Here is a 19,299-nt window from a genome sequence, read left to right on the forward strand (position 1 = left end):
TCAGACTGCTGTAACAAAAATATCATACACTGTGTGACCTACACAACATTCGTTTCTCACAGTGTTGGAGGATGGAAAGTCTAAGATTGTTGTACCAGCATATTTGGTGTTTGATGAAGGGCCTGCTTTCTTGTTCATAGATGACTGTCCTGCTATGTCCTCACATGGCAAAAGGACCAAGGGAGCTCTCTGTGGTGTCCTTTTTAGGGGCTAATCCTATTCATGAGAATTCTACCTTCATCAAATAATCACTCCCAAAGGTCCCACCTCCTAATACCATTGCATTGGGAGTTAAGATTTCAACATATGAATTTTGAGGGGACACATACATTGAGTCCACAGAGAAGAAATATCCCTTTAGAATATTGACTAAACTCCATTATTGTTCAGTTTTGTAATTTTATTTCTGATGGTTTTGACCTGTATAATATTTTAACTTTTATTCTAGATTTTTAAAAGTTATATATTATACTAAATATTATGTCACATATGTGTTATAATATATAACATATATTATAATGTATTATATATAACATATTATATAATTATAAGTTATATATTAAAGTAATTATTAAGTAATAATAATCAAATAATCAAAATATTAAATATAGTTATTAAATTATTATATTATTATACATTATTAAATTATTATGTAATTATATCAAAAGTGTGCCTGAAAGATACTTGGGCATATGATGTGTGGTGAAGCCCTAATTTTTTTTCCTTCAAACTCTGAACTAAAAGCTTTCAATACAGCATAATTAATAATGTACCTCTTCCTCACTCTTTTAATGCATTTTATTGCTTATTAAATTCTTACATAAATGTATTAGGGTTTGATTCTGGGGTATCTTGTTCAAAATACTCACTATTATAATTCAACATCTTAGTTTTACTATCACGTATTGTACGCATTGCTTCGTTGCTCTCATTTTTTTCAAATTTATGTAGTGATTTTCTTGTTTATTTTTCCGAGTGAGATTAAAAAACAAAACAAAAACCTCAGAACAACTTAAATTGAATATACATTTTTAATTTATAAAGAAGATAATATAAATCGTTTTACTTTTCAAAAACTACTATTAAGTACCCTGCATTTTGTTTTCTTCAGATAAATGCTAATTTTCAAGGATTCTTAAATAGAAATTTTGAAGGCTTGTACATTTTTTATTACACATTTGAAGCCTACATGTAGATATATGATATACAATATATGAAATATATTCAGATATATTTTTAAATAATGTTTACTGTTTTCTGATCACAAAAGTAATAAAGTAGATATTTGACATTTTTGAATTGAACATTTTTGGTTCTTACGACTTGCAAGGTAGCCCCAGAATTCAAGAGCTATTTCAATATGTAATGTTTGTAAGACAAATTTGAAACATGAGCTGTAAGGCTGGTGTTTGAAAGTAAGTCACTTAATATGCTTGCTCCTCATGAGCTTACTCACCTTCCCATATGCAGTAACTCTTATATAATTTTTAGAAAATCACCTTTTGCTTGCAAAAAGATGACATTCAGTGACAGAGAAAATTAGTAAAATTTAGAAAGGAAAATAACTTTGGTCTATCGATGTGGAAAGAAATACACTATTATACGCATTAAAACAACTCAAAAGAAATCCAGAAGCTTGTTTCATGCTCACTAAATTGTCTGGAACTTTTAGAATGTAGGAACACACATATATATGATAATCTCTATATGTATACTATATAAATAAATTTTAAAACTTAAAAACGTAATCCAGGATTTTTGAGCTAAAACATTAGAATCTTGCTATTAAAGTACACTTTAAAATTACAAATTTTATCTTTAGAAATATTTTTGGCTGTATTAGGAGTAGGAGTATGGTGTTGAGTTAGTGTATGGAAAGCAGTCAGAACAGCGTTAAATAATTGAAGCACTATACACAGAGTTAGCAACAACTATTACTATATAAATATCATCATTATAATTATTGCCATCATGATATTATTAAAACCAACTCACCAATCCTTATGATTTAATTTTCCGGAAGCACATAAATTTAATCTGAGTTGAAAATTAGATTAAGTAAATGATTATAGGGTAAACCATTGAGGAAATAAAATAATACTACCCCATATAGCTTTAGGGCCAGATAGTTTAATCAGAATTTTTTCAATGAAAATTACCTTATAATTACCTCCAGAAGTTTTCAAATTACTGAAGATTATCAGAAAATGGAAATGAAATGGCCAAACTGGGAAGAGGAAAAGAAGGGGAATTTGATGTCACACAGACCTAGGGGAAAGAGAGTCCTAAGAAGGCAGGAATGACCTGCAGTGTAGAATGTTGCTGAGATGTCAAATAAAACCAGGACTGAAAAAATGCCCATTGAAGTCTGAAGAAAGAGAAAATAATAAATGACAGTTGCTTCTTCTTGCTGAATCTTTGAATTCGTGTCTGCTGTTACAATTGCATGCACAAGTTTCATTACAATATTATTTTATGCCCATCTTAAGTCCTGACAAATATGATTTCTGTTATGTGGGTTTACTTGGCATTAATACATTTCTATATTGTGCATGTACTAAAGGTGGTGAAAAGCAAAAATTATATGAAGGCTAAGAAAATCCTTTGGCTGTTATGTTGAATGACTTCCAAAAATATTTGAACCTTACTACAAAGTGAAAAAAATGCAACTAATATAAATTATAAATTATGAAATATATAATATGAAATAGAAATTATTTCATTTATTTTTATACTCTCAAATTTATTCTTAATTCAAACTTTTAACAAATTTTACTGAGTGATGGTTGTGTACCAGGCATCCTGTTAGTTCTGGAGATATGGAAATGAATAACATGGAGAGCCTTGATAAATAAAATAAAGTAAACTATGACCCTCGGATTTGTTGCAGCCATCAATCAGTCACTCAAGGAAGCCACTGAGAGGTCCCACAGGACTGTTGGGATCTTTTGAGCTGAACTCACTGTCAGAAGAGCAGAGGTGCAGAGGGCCCTGGGGATGTTGAAACTGATAGATGGGCTTTATTTTTTTTCTGTTTTCAGTGCTGATTGAATCATGTTGCCATATCTGTCAGTACTGAATCAACTTGACAGAACAGTTTGTGCTCCATTTGTTTTGTCTTGTTTGACACTGGTCCTTCATTGATTCATCATCTCAAACACTGATCAGGTCTGTTCCACTCTGTAAGTGCTATTGCTATGAACTGACTTATTACAAAACAAAGCAAGACAAGGCGAAAAACAACAGTAAGAAGAAAGAGCTTTCTTTTTATTCAGGCAAATACATTGTAGGAGTGTTGTTTTTAAAAGAATTCTTAGAAAGCTATCTTTACATTCCAAAAAAATGTCACTTACAAAACCTGTGTGTGTGTGTGTGTGTGTGTGTGTGTATCAGAGAGAGAGAGAAAGAGAGAGAGAGAGAGAGACAGAGAGAGAGACTCTTTTGACTTGAGGTCAAGTGTAGGACTAGTCTTGATTGTGAAGGAACGCCTTATAGCATAAAGAACGAGGATACTGGGGTCAAGCTTAGGTTCCAGTGATAGTTCTGTCCTCGCTGGGTGATCTCAGGCAGGTCGTATGAACTCTCTGCATCACAGTTTTCTCATCTGTTGCACTGGGATAATAAGTTTCCATCTGTCTTATTGTGAGGATTAAATGAAACAGTATGTCTGCCCCCCTTATGCTCACTTTATACTTTCTTTAATTTTTAAAATTCAAACATTCTTTAACTTTTTTATTACTCTGAATGTATTTTCAGATAAAAAAAAATAGAATTTAGATTGATTCTAATTATGATATTAATGAGTACTTATCTATGATGTGACACAATTTTACATTTATTTTTAAAATGTATTATTTATTTATTTAATTTTTGACCTACCTTACCTTGATTTCACAGGTAGATGAATAAAGACAGTAAGGAAAAGAGAAATGTAATGACAGGAAGAAACAATTTCTTTGGTAAATGCGATAAAATTTTTTATGATCTTAGATAATGTGATTCTACTTGTTCTAAGAAAGCCACATAAGTGGTAGGAATTGGGTCATTTACACTTAACTTCTACTGGATTGCATTAAATCACTGTGGTAGAAAACAAAACTTTTTTAGTTGAGAAATATCAAAGACAGATGTGGTACATGAACAATTGTTCAATTAAGGAAGGGAATTATAGGCAGTTCCTTAAATTTATAGAGATCTGGGAGAAATGGATTATACAAAGTTTGAGATTATGCTTTAGCAGGTTTATAAAATGGCTTTCAACTGGTGGGTTTTTTTTGTTTTTGTTTGTTTGTTTGTTTGTTTTTTTGAGACGCAGTTTTGCTCTTGTTGCCGAGATTGGAGTACAATGGCATGATCTGGGTTCACTGCAACCTCCGCCTCCTGGGTTAAAATGATTCTCCTACCTCAGCCTCCTGAGTAGCTGGGATTACAGACACCTGCCACCATGTCTGGCTAATTTTTGTATTTTTAGTAGAGATGGGGTTTCACCATGTTGGCCAGGCTGGTCTCGAACTCCTGACCTCAGGTGATCCGCCTACCTCGGCCTCCCAAAGTACTGGGATTACAGGCGTGAGCCACTGCACCTGGCCTCAACTAGTTTTAATGTCTATAGACTTCAGGTTTTGGGATGCCTGTGAAATTAAATGTTATTAGGCCCTGGTACAGTGCTACCTTCCAAAGTTAGCTTAATAAATACTTTTTGGTTGATTTTATTTTATAATCTAATACTTCTGTCATAGGTATTGCTCTCAAATTATCAAATACAATAGAATTCACATAGCGATTCAGAAAGTGTATGTTTGTGAATTTCCAGAGATGTGGGGGTGGAGGGAGAGGACATCGGGGTTAAGAGTAAAGTGGCTCCTGACTTCTCTCTGTCAGCGGAAATACGGATTGGTTGTCCCATGAAAAAGAGAGCACTTGCTGGGTTTTATATATATATATATATATATATATATATAGAGAGAGAGAGAGAGAGAGAGAGAGAATTCTGATGAATGAATGAACCAAGAGTTTTGTTAAAAGGCATATGTTGCTATGGTTTGCAATGTCTTCTCTGCACAGAAATATCTAGGATATTACTGATTACTTCAATAAGACCAAAGAGAAAGTCAGCCCAAGTCTGTGCTACAATAAAAAGGAAACGGTTGCAGAAAAAACAAATTTTGCACATGATTAATGAGTACTAACTGTGGCATTAAGTGACAACTTTGATTTATTTTGATCCTTAAGATAAATGCACTAAATATTACTCTTCCCATTCCCGTGAATGTAACAATTGTGTTCATTACATTTTTTGATACAAATGAAACTTGGATGTGATAAATGAAACCCTGGTTAGAATATTGCTATAATGACCCAAGTGTTTCCCCTACGTCCAATTCCACACTTTTCCATTAATTAATATATCTTGTTCAGTATCACTAGTTTTATCTTCCTATGGCTGCCTACAATCCCTCTTTCTTCCAAAACTTTCACGATTTCTCTGTGAATGCATGAAGGCCGGCTCCTTACATTATTTGATGCTCTTCTCTCTCAGATATACATTCATTTCCCCCGGCATCTCCTACAGATTACCGAAGGCCTATTATGCCTTTCCTCTTCACCACAGCTAGAAATGATTCTACTCTTTTCTGCCTTTTTCTAGTCCTAATTTTTATTGGTTGTGTTATTATCTGCTTCTAAGACGCAAGTGATAATTCAGCCACTTAAGCATATAATCTTGAAATGTTATTTAACGTCTTGAGCCTCAGTCCCTTTATCTATGAAATATATAAATCGAATTAGAGTCTGATTGGTTTTGTGGGCCATGTGGTGTTGGCTACTCAACTCTACCATTAGCTGACATGGACAATATGCAAATAAATGATCATGGATATTCCATAAAATTTTATTAACAAAAACAGGCATCTCAGGCTAGATTTTGCCTGTAAACCATAGCTGGGCAACCAACCCATAGAGTATGCTATAATTTCTGAGTCTCCGTCCAGTACTAAGATTCTATGAGAAAGTAAAAAGCCATTTCTATTCCTAACATCAAAGGGATAAAGTTTTCCCTTAAAGTTTCTCTTCATAAGATATTACCCTAGTCGCGCGGTGGCTCAAGCCTGTAATCCCAGCACTTTGGGAGGCTGAGATGCGCGGATCACGAGGTCAGGAGATCGAGACCATCCTGGCTAACACGTTGAAACCCTGTCTCTACTAAAAAAAAAAAAATACAAAAAACTAGCTGGGCGACGTGGCGGGCGCCTGTAGTCCCAGCTACTCGGGAGGCTGAGGCAGGAGAATGGCCTAAGCCTGGGAGGCGGAGCTTGCAGTGAGCTGAGATCCGGCCACTGCACTCCAGCCTGGGCGACAGAGCCAGACTCCGTCTCAAAAACAAACAAACAAACAAACAAAGATATTACCCTAGTCAATTATCATTGATCATTATATATGATTTTGGTCTTTGCTCTCTCTTTGCTCAGCACATGTCACATTGTTGTAGATGTGTAGATGTTTTAATGCATATTCTGTCAGCATAATAAATGCAGAAGGACAGTTCTCTCAGTTCTACAGTAGGACATTCTGACCAGAGTATGAACTGGGCATACACATTTATCAATTTTCTCCATACTTCTTTTCATAGGTCAAATTACATGTGATACTACACTTGTAATCTTCTTGCTTCCTGATACATCAGGATATAAGGAATATGGTAGGCATGGTATAGTGTTGTTTAGATAATTAACATTAGGTACACAGGATCATGTGTGATATTAATATTTTCATGCAAAAAATGCTATTTCATGAACCATCATCTGCTCCTCAATCTGTGATAAAATTTGTAGCTTCCTGGTAGAACATATCGATAAAAGTACCTGATCTTAGATATATTGAACCCTAGCTTGATTAACATTTGGCTCAAGTAGAAAATTAAGGGGTAGTAGGGAATGCCCACATTTCATTTTGCTTTCCCATGGAGTCTATTTTTATCCATCTTTGATGTAGCATTAATTAGCACTTTCTCATATTCAATACCACTTCATTTACTAAGCATGAGCTTTTCTTAAAAATGAAGTTCCTAAGCATCTCAGGTAGAACATTTATAAGAAAATAAAAGCCTGCATATCTTTGCCTTATTCTTCCTGCAGTTATCTTTCAAATCTTTGTGTAATGGGAACTAAGACTCTATCTGCAGTCTTACCTCTAAATCTTATATCCAGTGTAGTCATATCATTGTTATTGACTTGAAGCCCATCTAGTGGTTTCTTTATCCTGGTAGCCTATCTGACTTTCATTTCCTTAATAAGAAGGGTTGGAGTTCCATATCAGGTTATATGATATATTTGCTCCTTGTTTTGCTCCAAAATTTCCTGTCCAAGTATGGTGTCCTGCATAAAATGTCTTTACATGTCCACTGTTTTAAAACTGTGTTTTTTTTTTTTTTTAATCTGTCTGGATCTATATTCACTACTACAGAGTTTGTCTGCTCAGAAAACATGAATTTGAATCCCTAGTATTAGTCTATTGGGTACATCCAGAGATCCCAGAAATAGCAAATCTTCCCAAATATTGCAACATTTTGGTCTGGGTCATTCTGCTACAGTGTAATATACCTACCATCATAATAAATAAAACTATTTTTCTTTTTCTTCTAACTCCAGATTCTTACATGGTTGTGAGGCTGGCTTTAAGGAATCCAATCCCTAAGCAAATGTGTTCTTACCATGTGAATTAGGAAATAATTATTCTCATCACAGACGAATTCCTGTAGTGAAAGATTGTTTCAGAATTTCTTTTGGAAATTAGTTTTTCTTCGTTCTTAGGCTTATTGTTTGTCAGAAACACAGAAAACCCATTAATTTAAAGGTTTATGTGTAGAGCCATATCAGCAGAGAAAATCCAAAACAAGGTGAAGCAATTCTGTAACCACTGTCTTAGGCAATGATAAACTAACCTGATAATCAGAAACACATCTCTGTATAATATGAAGTATTATACAAATGTGTAATTGTACAAGTACTTTACTACTTGAGGTGTACAAATGTGTCCCTCAAGTAGTGCACATTTGATGTACCTATTCATTCAACTTCGAAATGCTGTTGCTAACCTTGACTCTTTCTCATCCCTTTCTTTCCATATAAATTGGCCAATAAATCATCACTTTTACCTTCTAAGTAGCTCTCAAACTTGTTCTCTCTTATTCATTCTCTCTGCCAAGGTACTTCAATTCACTGGCTCAACAAGTATCTATTTAGGGTCAACTATGTGAAAGTCATTGTCCTAGATGTTGAGGATACAACTGTTTAAAGAAAAAACAACATTACTTTATGGGTCTCATATTCTTATTCAGAATTTCATTATTTCTTACTTGAACTGCAAAATTAATCTTTTGCTTAGAGCCTGCTCTCCCTGGAGACTATATCCTACGCTAACACCAGAGCTGGATCATGTCACATTCCATATTCAAATGGCTCTTTATCACCAACTTTGTAAATGCCAAGTCTGGTAAGCACGAATACTCTTGGAGACCTGAGCCACACCTGCCTAACTTCATTCCCCACCACTCTCATCCCTTTCCTTCTGTTACACTGGACCAAGTGCTGCTCTTGGAATAGGCAGAGGTGAAGTTTTCATGGTTCTATGACTGCACCTGCTGATTTTGCTGTAAATTCTACACTCCCGTGTCAAGAAGAAATTTCTACTATACTCTGAAGAAAGTCATCTTTGCCTCTGGCACAGAGTTAATGTTTTCATCTGTTAACTTGTAGAAATTTTCAATATATGCTTCTTTTTTAAAGTGACACTTACATAATTCTATTTATTTATATTCTTGTTTTTCATTCATCAATATCACTCCCATTAGATTGACAGTTTCTTGAAAGCAAAATATGTGTCTTTTTTGGGCTAACCAGTAATTTGTTGAAAAAAAGTAGAAATTAACAGCTGTAGTATACAGAAGAGATTCTGTGCTTACCTTAAAAGGGTTACTTATGGGAATATAAATATTGCTTTAATAAAGTTATATTTTCAACCCTCTCTTATTTACAACATCTAATCTGACTTCACTGGGTGTATGGGCCTCATTGGCAAAATCTTCCAAAACCAAGGAAAAGAAAAAAAAAATCATTTAAAGTCATACGCAAATTATTCAATTATTCTGTTCCAATAATTTTACTATCTAGGCATAACTTAAAATAGGGTTTAGAGAAGTTTAGTGTTTAGCACACTTATCTAAAAAGAACAATATCCCTTTTAAAAGGAACATGCGTGGAAATATTAATAACCATAGAAGTACAAGGTCTTAAATCACTGTTTTATGGGTTTTAATACCTTACTCCGCAGGAACTTTATGGTCTTTCCATAAAGACTTTTCATATTATATATAAAAAAGTGGTGTTTCTGGAACTCATGAAAAGTGGGCATATAAAATCTGTCCTGAAGGAAGAGCTTAAATAATTATGTGCATTGAGTGAGAGATGGAAACCCAGTCTCAATGCCGGGAGACAGAAAGGCTCAGGCAGCACTCATGCATCCTTAGGGAACGTGGTAGATGGGCTAAGAGCTGCCCAGATTTTTTTTCAAAACCAGCGTATTCCCAGTTACTACTAAATTTTGAGGGAAAAGGTATTAATGGGTCTTAACAAATAGTTGAAACAATTTAATGAAGTAGAAACAATTCCAAAGAACCATATTAAGTAGATTTCCTTGAGGAAAAATAAAAACAAAAACAAACAAACAAACAAAACAAATAGCCAGTATTAAGATCTCTCAAACTTGTGAACCCACTGTACTCACAAAGGTATAGAAATAACCTCAGTAGGCCGGGCACAGTGGCTTACACCTGTAGTCCCAGCACTTTGGGAGGCCAAGGCGGGAGGATCACTTGAGGTCAGGAGTTCAAGACCAGCCTGGCCAACATGGTGAAACTCCATCTCTACTAAAAATACCAAAATTAGCTGGGCGCAGTGGCAATTGCCTGTAATCTCAACTACTCGGGAAGCTGAGGTAGGAGAATCACTTGAACCTGGGAGGCAGAGGTTGCCGTGAGCTAATACCATGCCACTGCACTCCAGCCTGGGCAACAGAGTGAGACTGTGTCTCAAAAATAAATAAATAAATAAATAAATAAATAAATAAATAACCTCAGTAAAGTAAGGTTCTGGTCTGTCTAAACAAATGTTTGTAAATAATCTTCAAATGAAGAGGTAAACGTAAAAGGAAATAAGAGTACATATAGTTATATTTAGAGCAAATATGAATATAATGAAGATCCTCATATCCTCAGAGACAGCCACTGACTTATAAGAGAACATTTGTGAAAATATATGCATATTTCTAGAATTTTCAACCTGTTGGTATAATAGCAAGCAAAGGAATAGTACCACAATTTAGGAACATACATATATTACCAAAAAAATGCCCTCGAGAAGATGGGAACTCTTTCCTGTAAGTGAATAAAATGAGTAGCCTTCTTGTTTTGCACTAGTTAACGTTTATTTTAGTTTAAATAAAGATTTTAAGCATAGGAATTTGCTATAATATCATTGGGGAACAACCCACAAACCTTTTTTTTTTTTTTACAAGATCCCATTATTACCACTCTATGAAATATGTGATTAACATCTTAGAAACTGTCTAGAGAAGATAGAGGAGAGAAGAGATAGCTGAAGGTTGCAGTGCAAATGTTAAATCCTGTGATGAATGGACTTTGCTCATCATTTGACACAGAGGCTGTAACATAGGTGAACTAACTGCACAATAGCTTCTGTGATGGTATTTTCCATGTGTAATATTTTCTTTTCATTTGAATTTTTCATAAAGGTTAACACTTTTTGTTAATTTTTTTTATACCAGCACCTTAGTCTCTGAAACTATTAGACTCGGTTGCCTTACTTTCCTTTTCCTCTGTCACCTCTAGTCAATGACTTGGATAATTGGTTTGGCTGCCCATTTTGAGAAAGCATATAACAATCTGAACGCTGCTATTCTCTCTGGGTTTAGAATGACTGGTGTTTTAAATGAGCATCTTAAAATTACATATAATAAACACGTTTCTTGAAAAGAAAGTTAGAGCAACTCTAAAGAGCTGAAAGATTTGCAAGGATTGTTGTTGTCTTTTACATCAGTGAAATTATTGTTTGGAAAATTGTAACAAAATATATAGAAACATAATGAAAAATAATGGCAGTTGAACAAAAGTAAAAATAATAGTTCTTACTTCTTGAAAGTTTCCATATTAAGGGATTTTATTTCACTTTTCATTTATTCAGTAATACTAAAATAATAAAAAGTATACACTACATTCTGAAGTTCCTCTTCTCCTTTGTATGACTTTTCTATTTCTTCTTCTTCCCATGCACCATCCTCAACGCACTGAACTCAAGAAGTCTGAAAGATCTTATAAAGTAGGAAGGAAACTTTTATCACTTTGCTTTATCCTCTTTTTAAGTATTCTTAAAATGTTTTATAGAATATACAAACTTTTTATAAAATAGCTCTTTGAGGTTTTAATGACAAGCCTGACTTGCCCCTTTCCCATCTCCAACCTCAGCTGAGTCCAGTGTAGTAGTTGAGCTTGGACAGACCCAAGGGAGAGAGAACAAATTATACTCAATTGCTACTTGTCTGTTTTGTTCAGGGCTTCGTTACTAAGTCCAGCTTATCATGCCTGAATCCTTCCTTCTTGATTGGGAATTCTTTCGTAGGAGGCTCCACGGTGGCTTAAGCAGGACTGTCTCTACCTTCTCACCATACCTGGTGGGATCTCAGATATTGGGTCCCTCCTGTGCCTCTAATCTTAGAGTTAAATGATCCCTTAGATTCTTCTGATTTAGTCTTGGATTTCGTATTTTGCATGAATAGCTAACATAAATGATAACCAGACCACCCACAAGGAAGTTTGATTGAGTGGTAAAGTCTTTCTGAAATTGTTATGACAGCTTTTATAAATGGGTAGAAAATGAGTGCTTGAAGATATCAGATGTGATCTACTACTTGAAGAATGTAATGGACTTTGAATATTTTGGGGCACTTAGGAATGGTAAAGTTTTTTCAGTGGTGATGGCTGTTTAAAGAAAAGTTACAAGAACATAAATGCAATTATAAAACTGGAAAATGTCTTTGGAAATTAAACCAGTTTCAACTTACATAGTTAACCACCCAGAATATTTGGAGCACTGTACCCTTGTATGCAGCAGAGAATAAAATGAGATGGCAGTCAGTGCAAATACCACTCCTAGTCTCTATCAGGAACAGGAGAAAGCAAAATTATTCTTTAGTGTTTTTGCACACCCCAAATCACTTTTTCTTCCCTCACCCTCATGCCAAAGGATCCAAATACATTATATGATTATATGATTTGCGTGTGTGTATGTGTGTGTGTGTGTGTGTGTGTGACAAGAGCCCTACCACAAACTTGTCATCTTTAGGCAATACCTCCATACTGTGATGCCATCATTCTATTCTGTACCCTATTAAAAATAGCCTTCTGCAAACTGACCATGTTGGAAATTTGTATCTCTCCTAGGTATGTTTGTTTTGTAATGGTAGACCATAGTTTAGCTTAAAGGAACCCTGCTGTTGGAAGTTTGAATATTAGATTTAGGTTAATGGGGTAATATGTAGGCAGAATTAATTATGCGCTCATAATTCACCAAATTACATGAAAGTAAGTACACACTGCAAATGGGGCCTATATGTCTGTAAAAGAAAATCAATATAATGTATTAAGAAGAATGTGAGACTTGGAGTCTTGGCTCAACAATTCCCAGTGTATGATATTGGACAAGTCTCCATTATCTCGGTAAATGAAACAGGTTAATAATACCTACTTCTCTGGATTTAATCATGAAGAAAAATGAAATCATGTAGGTTTAGGTCTTTTATGAGCTGTTAAGTGTTATATTCAGAATGGACCAGTAGTGGGAATATAAGCTTCTGTATTCATACACACATGTGTTTACAAAAATTCTACATTAGGCACAAAGCCACTTTATAAAATAATATGTATATATAAATATTTTTACATAAACTCCATCTTCTACAAAATTGTCTGTGTTTCCATTATGGTTTATAACAGTAGTCCTAGAAATGTTTAGTTTATGCCATTTAAGGTAGAGTGGTAGAATTGTTTGGTAGAGTTTCAAGGGACTAGACATAAAGAGGACAAGTATTTTTATCACTTTATGACTTTTAATGTCTTCTGTAATATGGTTGTACCTCTTTTTTATTTTTTAAATTTAATCTTAATTTTTCTTTTTTTGTTATTATACTTTAAGTACTGGGGTACATGTGCAGAACGTGCAGGTTTGTTACATAGGTATACACATGCCACGGTGGTTTGCTGCACCCATCAACCAGTTATCTACATTAGTTATTTCTCCTAATGATATCCCTCCCCTAGCCCCCAACCCTGAACAGACCCTGACGTGTGATGGTCCCTTCCCTGTGTCCATGTGTTCTCGTTGTTCAATTCTCACTTATGACTGAGAACATGAAGTGTTTGGTTTTCTGTTCCTGTGTTAGTTTGCTGAGAATGATGGTTTCCAGCTTCATCCATGTCCCTGCAAAGGACATGAACTCATCTTTTTTTATGGCTGCATAGTATTCTATTGTGTATATGTGTCACATTTTCTTTATCCAGTCTATCATTGATGGGCATTTGAGTTAATTCCAAGTCTGAGGATAAGAATTTTTTAAGTTATTTTAAAAATTTTGTACCCCAGTTGCCTTAGTCTTTCTCTCCTGTGATCAATGAGTTTGATTTCAAGCCATTTATATATAGATGAGTCTGTTCTGTGCACATAAATAATGTTATGGTAAAAAAGAAAACTATACAAGCACATTTCTGTAGGGCAATAGTGATATTTCCATTGTGAAACAGGATGGGACAGAGAGAAAACACAAAAGATGTAGGAATGACAATAATCTGCATTCTCTCAAGAAGCAAACCAAACATTTTAACCATACCAATCTTTATTATTGTTATTAATTGTAGATGGGGCACACTGAGAGGAGCACAAGGGAGGAAAGAAAAATTTTGGGTATGTATCTCTTTCCAGTTGAATTCCTGCTCTGAAGTGAATATGTTTGAATCTTCTGTTCCTCTGCCTGCTTTGTATTATTTAGTCACATCCTCAGTTGTGTAATATTGTTGATAACATCAGTGTTTTCACCAGCACAAAACTCATTATAAACATTTATATTGTATTTATAGTTTTCCTCAACTCCTAGTATTTCAAATTGTAAAAGAAAAATCAGTGTTTATTTTTCTCCAAGTTGAGAATCAACAGGGTAACTTTTTGTTCTATTATCTTCTATATTAAACTTAAAGTATTGATTAAACTTCCCTCATATATATTTATATGGCAAGGAACTTGATGCTTTTGTTATGTTAGTATATATATCCTATAGGTTAAGGCTTTTTTTTTTCTTTTTGCCAATTATAACATACACATGTGTCTTTACTCAGAAAGAACCAATATCCAGTCTCAAAATAACAGAAAGTTTCAGGCAAGAAACTATTTGAAGAAGATTGGAACATATTATATCAAATATTCGGTTTATTACAACAAGTTGATCAATTGTCCAAAGTCCTAATATTATATACCTTTTTATACAGATAGAATAAAGTCTAGATGGTAATACTTACCATGGAATTTAAATTTAAATGTACACACTAGAGGGCATATTTTGGCTTACAAAACACTAGGTGCTAGAACTTGTACTCATCAGAATGACTCTTGGTATATTTTTTCATAAGGCACTCACAGAATTCAATCACCCAATTGTGTGTTCATACCTTATATTTGTGTTGTTGATATATGGAGGTATTATGCTTTTAAGTAGAAGGGTTCTTCTTTATAGTTAAACTGAGCTTTTAAAAATTAATTTTTCTCATTAAAATAAAATAATGAGTAGCCAACAATCAACATTAATGTCCAATAGTTAAAATAAATAAGTTATATACTAGGATATATTATTTGAATACCTATTATTAAGTTGCTGCATAGGATTTTTATTAAATAAATTTGAACAGTTATTTAATCTCATAACAATGTAATATTTAGAGACAAAACCAAGTTCTTTGATTAATGTATTTAACTCACAACAGTTCTTAGCATATAGCACTTGATGGCCATTTGCTGAGTGAATATGAACGAATGTGCAGAGGAAAACATTTTATGACCCTTTCATCCTCAACCTGATCATTCCCACCCTAGAGCCATACCTCTAGGTAGTGTACATGTGTACACACACACACACTCACTAAGTATGATTATGTACTCACTCATTTTCATATATTTAACACATACATGCACACTATCCCTTTTAAGTACATTGTTGTACTTACTGTCAATTCTGAATTTACTACTTATCAAACATCTTCAAAGAAAATTTTATTTCATGGGGCTAGGGGTAATATTTCTTTCTGCTATGATTTGTTTGATAAACTGTTGAATGTGAGCAGTAGAAATACAATAATCAGACTAAAATTTATAATATTTTGCACATTAATTGAAGCTTTTTCTCTACTAAACTGTGTTCTCCTCATGAGTCAGGATCATATTTGACTTATTTACCAATGTATGTCAAGGGTAAAGTATTGTGATTGGTACATAGTGAGAATATAAACAATACTCATTGAATGAGCAAATGAATAACTTTATGCATTCAGGAAAAACTAATCAAGTAATTAAATAATTTTATTTTTTATAAAACATACTAATGGTTTAATTAAAATATGAAATATTTAAGTACTGTTGTACCGTTTTATAAAGAATTGTGAAAGGTCTGAGATATTATCCCACAGATATAGATGATATAGATATAGTTATAGATATAGACGTAGCTAGAGATATAACACCTGGGTCAGAAGTAAAGAGTTCTTAACAGATACTCATAACTAGATCGACAACCAGAGTAATATAGCAGCATGCATCCCCCACACCTTAGTCCTACAGTGATGTGATAAGAGTCAATAAAGTTTGTCTACACAGGTAGCAGTTTATATCTCATAAATGAGGGACAAGGAACAATAGATTTTTCTCCATTTGTTTACAGGAGAGAGACAAGCAAATTCCTCCTTTCCCAACAGGAAGGAAAAATCTTTCATTCCATTATGATGAGTTGAAGAGGATCCTATGTTCTCACTATAAACTTTAGGAACATAAACATATCTTTCCAAGGGCCAGATAAACAGCAGATAAAGTCTCCAGATGATGGGCTGCATATCTTTTGAGATGTAAATACCGAAGGAGATAACATCCCCATACTTCTGACACCTTAGAACTTACTTTAGGACCTTGTCTCTGCTCTCTTTGAACCTCTAGAAGAGATAAGAGAAGTTTTGTTATCCCTTCAGATCAGATCATTAAACTAAATGAACGGCTACATATCTAATTCTCAAGGTATGAGAAGAGTAGAATATTTTTAGGAGAAGTGAAAGAAAACATTCCCTATCTTTATATTATACAATGTTTTGTGGGTCAGGGAAGCAGAAACTTTATTCAAGAGCACTGAGAAATCTAGGAAAGTTTTATTTCTTCACAATTATATATGGATGTTTCAAAGTATTTACAAATAGTCCTATGACATAAATCTATTTTTATAATAAAAATATTGGATGTCTTTCACTACTAAGTAAAATATAATACATAGCAGCAAGCCACAGATTCTACTATATAAGTAGAAAATATCAAGATTTTTCCAAAATTTTGTTTTTAAAAAAATGAGAGTGCTAAATCTGGAGAAAATTTTTTGGCCTAGGAGTGTTTGGTAGGTTTGGGCATAAAGTGAGGACTGGGTTTGTAATAGGCATGCTATGATTTGTTTGAGTTAAATGAGACAAGTGAAGCACAAAGATGTGACCAGCAACCAAGGGAAAAATATTATCAATAGAAGCAATAGATGATACTTTAGATGCAGGCTTTAAAATAACCATTATTTTAAAAAATTAAGAAAAATCTAGATGGAGAATTTCAATCTATAATTAGTTCAACCATTGTGAAAGAATGTGGCAATTCCTCAAGAATCTAGAATCAGAAATAACATTTGACCCAGCAATCTCATTACTGGGTATACACCCAAAGGATTATAAATCATTTCACTATAAAGACACATGCACACACAGGTTTATTGCAGCACTGTCCACAATAGTGAACACTTGGAACCAATCCATATGCTCATCAATGATAGACTGGATAAAGAAAATGTGGCACATATGTACTATAGAATACTATGCAGCCATTAAAAAAAAATGAGTTTATGTACTTGGCAGGGACATGAATGAAGCTGGAAACCATAATTCTCAGCAAACTAACACAGGAACAGAAAAACAAACACTACATGTTCTCACTCATAAGTGAGAGTTGAACAATGAGAACACATGGACACATGGAGGGGAACATCACACACTGAGGCCTGTTCGGGGGTGGGGGACTAGGAGAGAGATAGCATTAGGAGAAATACCTAATGTAGATGACAGTTGATGGGTGCAGCCAACCACCGTGGCACGTGTATACCTATGTAACAAACTTGTACATTCTGCACATGTATCCCAGAACTGAAATTATAATAAAAAATGAGTTCCTGAATTCATGAATGCAAACATGGCAAGAAAATCACACTCAAACATCTCATGATCAAACAGCTGAAGATTAAAAAAACATAAATTTAAAAACAGGCACTATTTAAAATGACACATTACTCTCAAAAAAAGCAGCACTGACTGACAGCTGGCATTTCAACCACAACAATATAAAAGGAAAGTAGAAGACTACAAAATGGCATTGTTAAAGTGCTGGATAAAATAATAATATTGATAATCATGATGAAGATAACGTGCCAACATGGAATTTTATGCATGGTGACATTTTTCTTCAAAATAAATACAAAATTAAGACATTTTTAGACAAACAGAAGCTCAAATAACACAGTTTCAAAAAAACATACACCAAAAGTTACAGAAAAAAAGTAGGCAAATATTTAAACATGTCTCAGTATCTCATAGAAATAGCAGCTAAAAATAAGTAAAGGTATGAAAGATTGAAAAAAACTATTAGCCAGCTTTATGTCATTGAAATTCATAGATTATTACATATAAATATTCATGAATATACATTCTTTTTAAGTACACATGAAATTATTTGCCAATATTGACCACATACTGGTCCATAGCGCACATTCAATAAATTTAAATAATTGAAATTGTACAGAATATACTACGATGAAACTTTTGTTATTAGGTAAAGTGGCACTGAATGTAATAGTAAATGCATGCATTGAAAAAGAAGAAAGGTTGAAATTGATGCACGTATTTTTTAAAATGTTGAAAAGAATAATTCAATAAGCTGAAAAATTTAAACCAAAGATAAAATGAAAGAAATAATAAACAGAAGAGCAAAAAAAAAAAAAAAAAAAGTAAAAGAAAACAGACATAATATATGAAAATCAACAAAACAAAGAGTTGATTCTTTGCAAAGAAAGATTAAATGTCTAGGAAGACCGAAAAAGAAACGAGGAGAGACAAATTACCATAGAAATGAAAAAAGAGAACGTTGCTGCAGATTCAATAGATATTAAGTAGGTAATAAGAGGATATTATTAAAAAGTTATACCATTATAATTGAAAATATAGATGAAATTGATAATTTTATCAGAAAACAAAACTTATCAAAAACCCACACAGTATGAAAATATCCTAAACAGTTATGGAACAATTTGAAAAATAATTGAACCTATTTAAATTATTCTCACAGAGGAACTCAGGCTCAAAAGGCTTCACTGGTGAATTTTTCCAAACATTTAAGGAATAAATGAAACGAATTTTACAACAAATCCTTTCAGGTAATAGGAATTAAGGAACAGTTACTTCCAAACTCATTTTATGAAGCGGTAACACCAATACCAAAACTTGTTTGAGACGAGACAAAAAAGAAAAATTATAGGCTAATATCTCTCATGAGCATAAAATTTCAAACAAAATATTACAATTAAGAAATATATAAAAGGGATAACACTCCATAAGTGAAACTTACATTAGGAATGCAAGGTTGGTTTCAAGTACTAAAATCAACCAATATAGTTCATCAAATTATGAGAGTTAAGGAGAAAAAAACACATGAATATCCTTTTTTTTTTTTTTTTTTTTTTTTTAGACGGAGCTCCCTCTGTTGCCCAGGCTGGAGTGCAGTGGCGTGATCTCGGCTTACTGCATCCTCTGCCTCCCGGGTTCAAGCAGTTCTCCCTACCTCAGCCTCCCGAGTGGCTGGGAATACAGACACCTGCCACCACACCTGGCTAATTTTTGTATTT

At 33.7% G+C, this 19,299-nt stretch overlaps 1 protein-coding gene across 1 annotated transcript in view; it reads left to right on the forward strand.

The window, feature by feature from the left end:
• Window positions 1–19,299, forward strand: part of TINAG (tubulointerstitial nephritis antigen) — an 83,097-nt gene that overhangs the window by 59,713 nt on the left and 4,085 nt on the right. Inside the window, exon 10 of the mRNA XM_025383145.1 lies at window positions 13,982–14,027. Within this exon, the coding sequence (XP_025238930.1) occupies window positions 13,982–14,027 (46 nt within the window). The remainder of the gene's footprint in view (window positions 1–13,981; window positions 14,028–19,299) is intronic.

This window comes from Theropithecus gelada, chromosome 4 (assembly GCF_003255815.1).
Source record: "Theropithecus gelada isolate Dixy chromosome 4, Tgel_1.0, whole genome shotgun sequence".
NCBI classification, from domain to species: domain Eukaryota; kingdom Metazoa; phylum Chordata; class Mammalia; order Primates; family Cercopithecidae; genus Theropithecus; species Theropithecus gelada.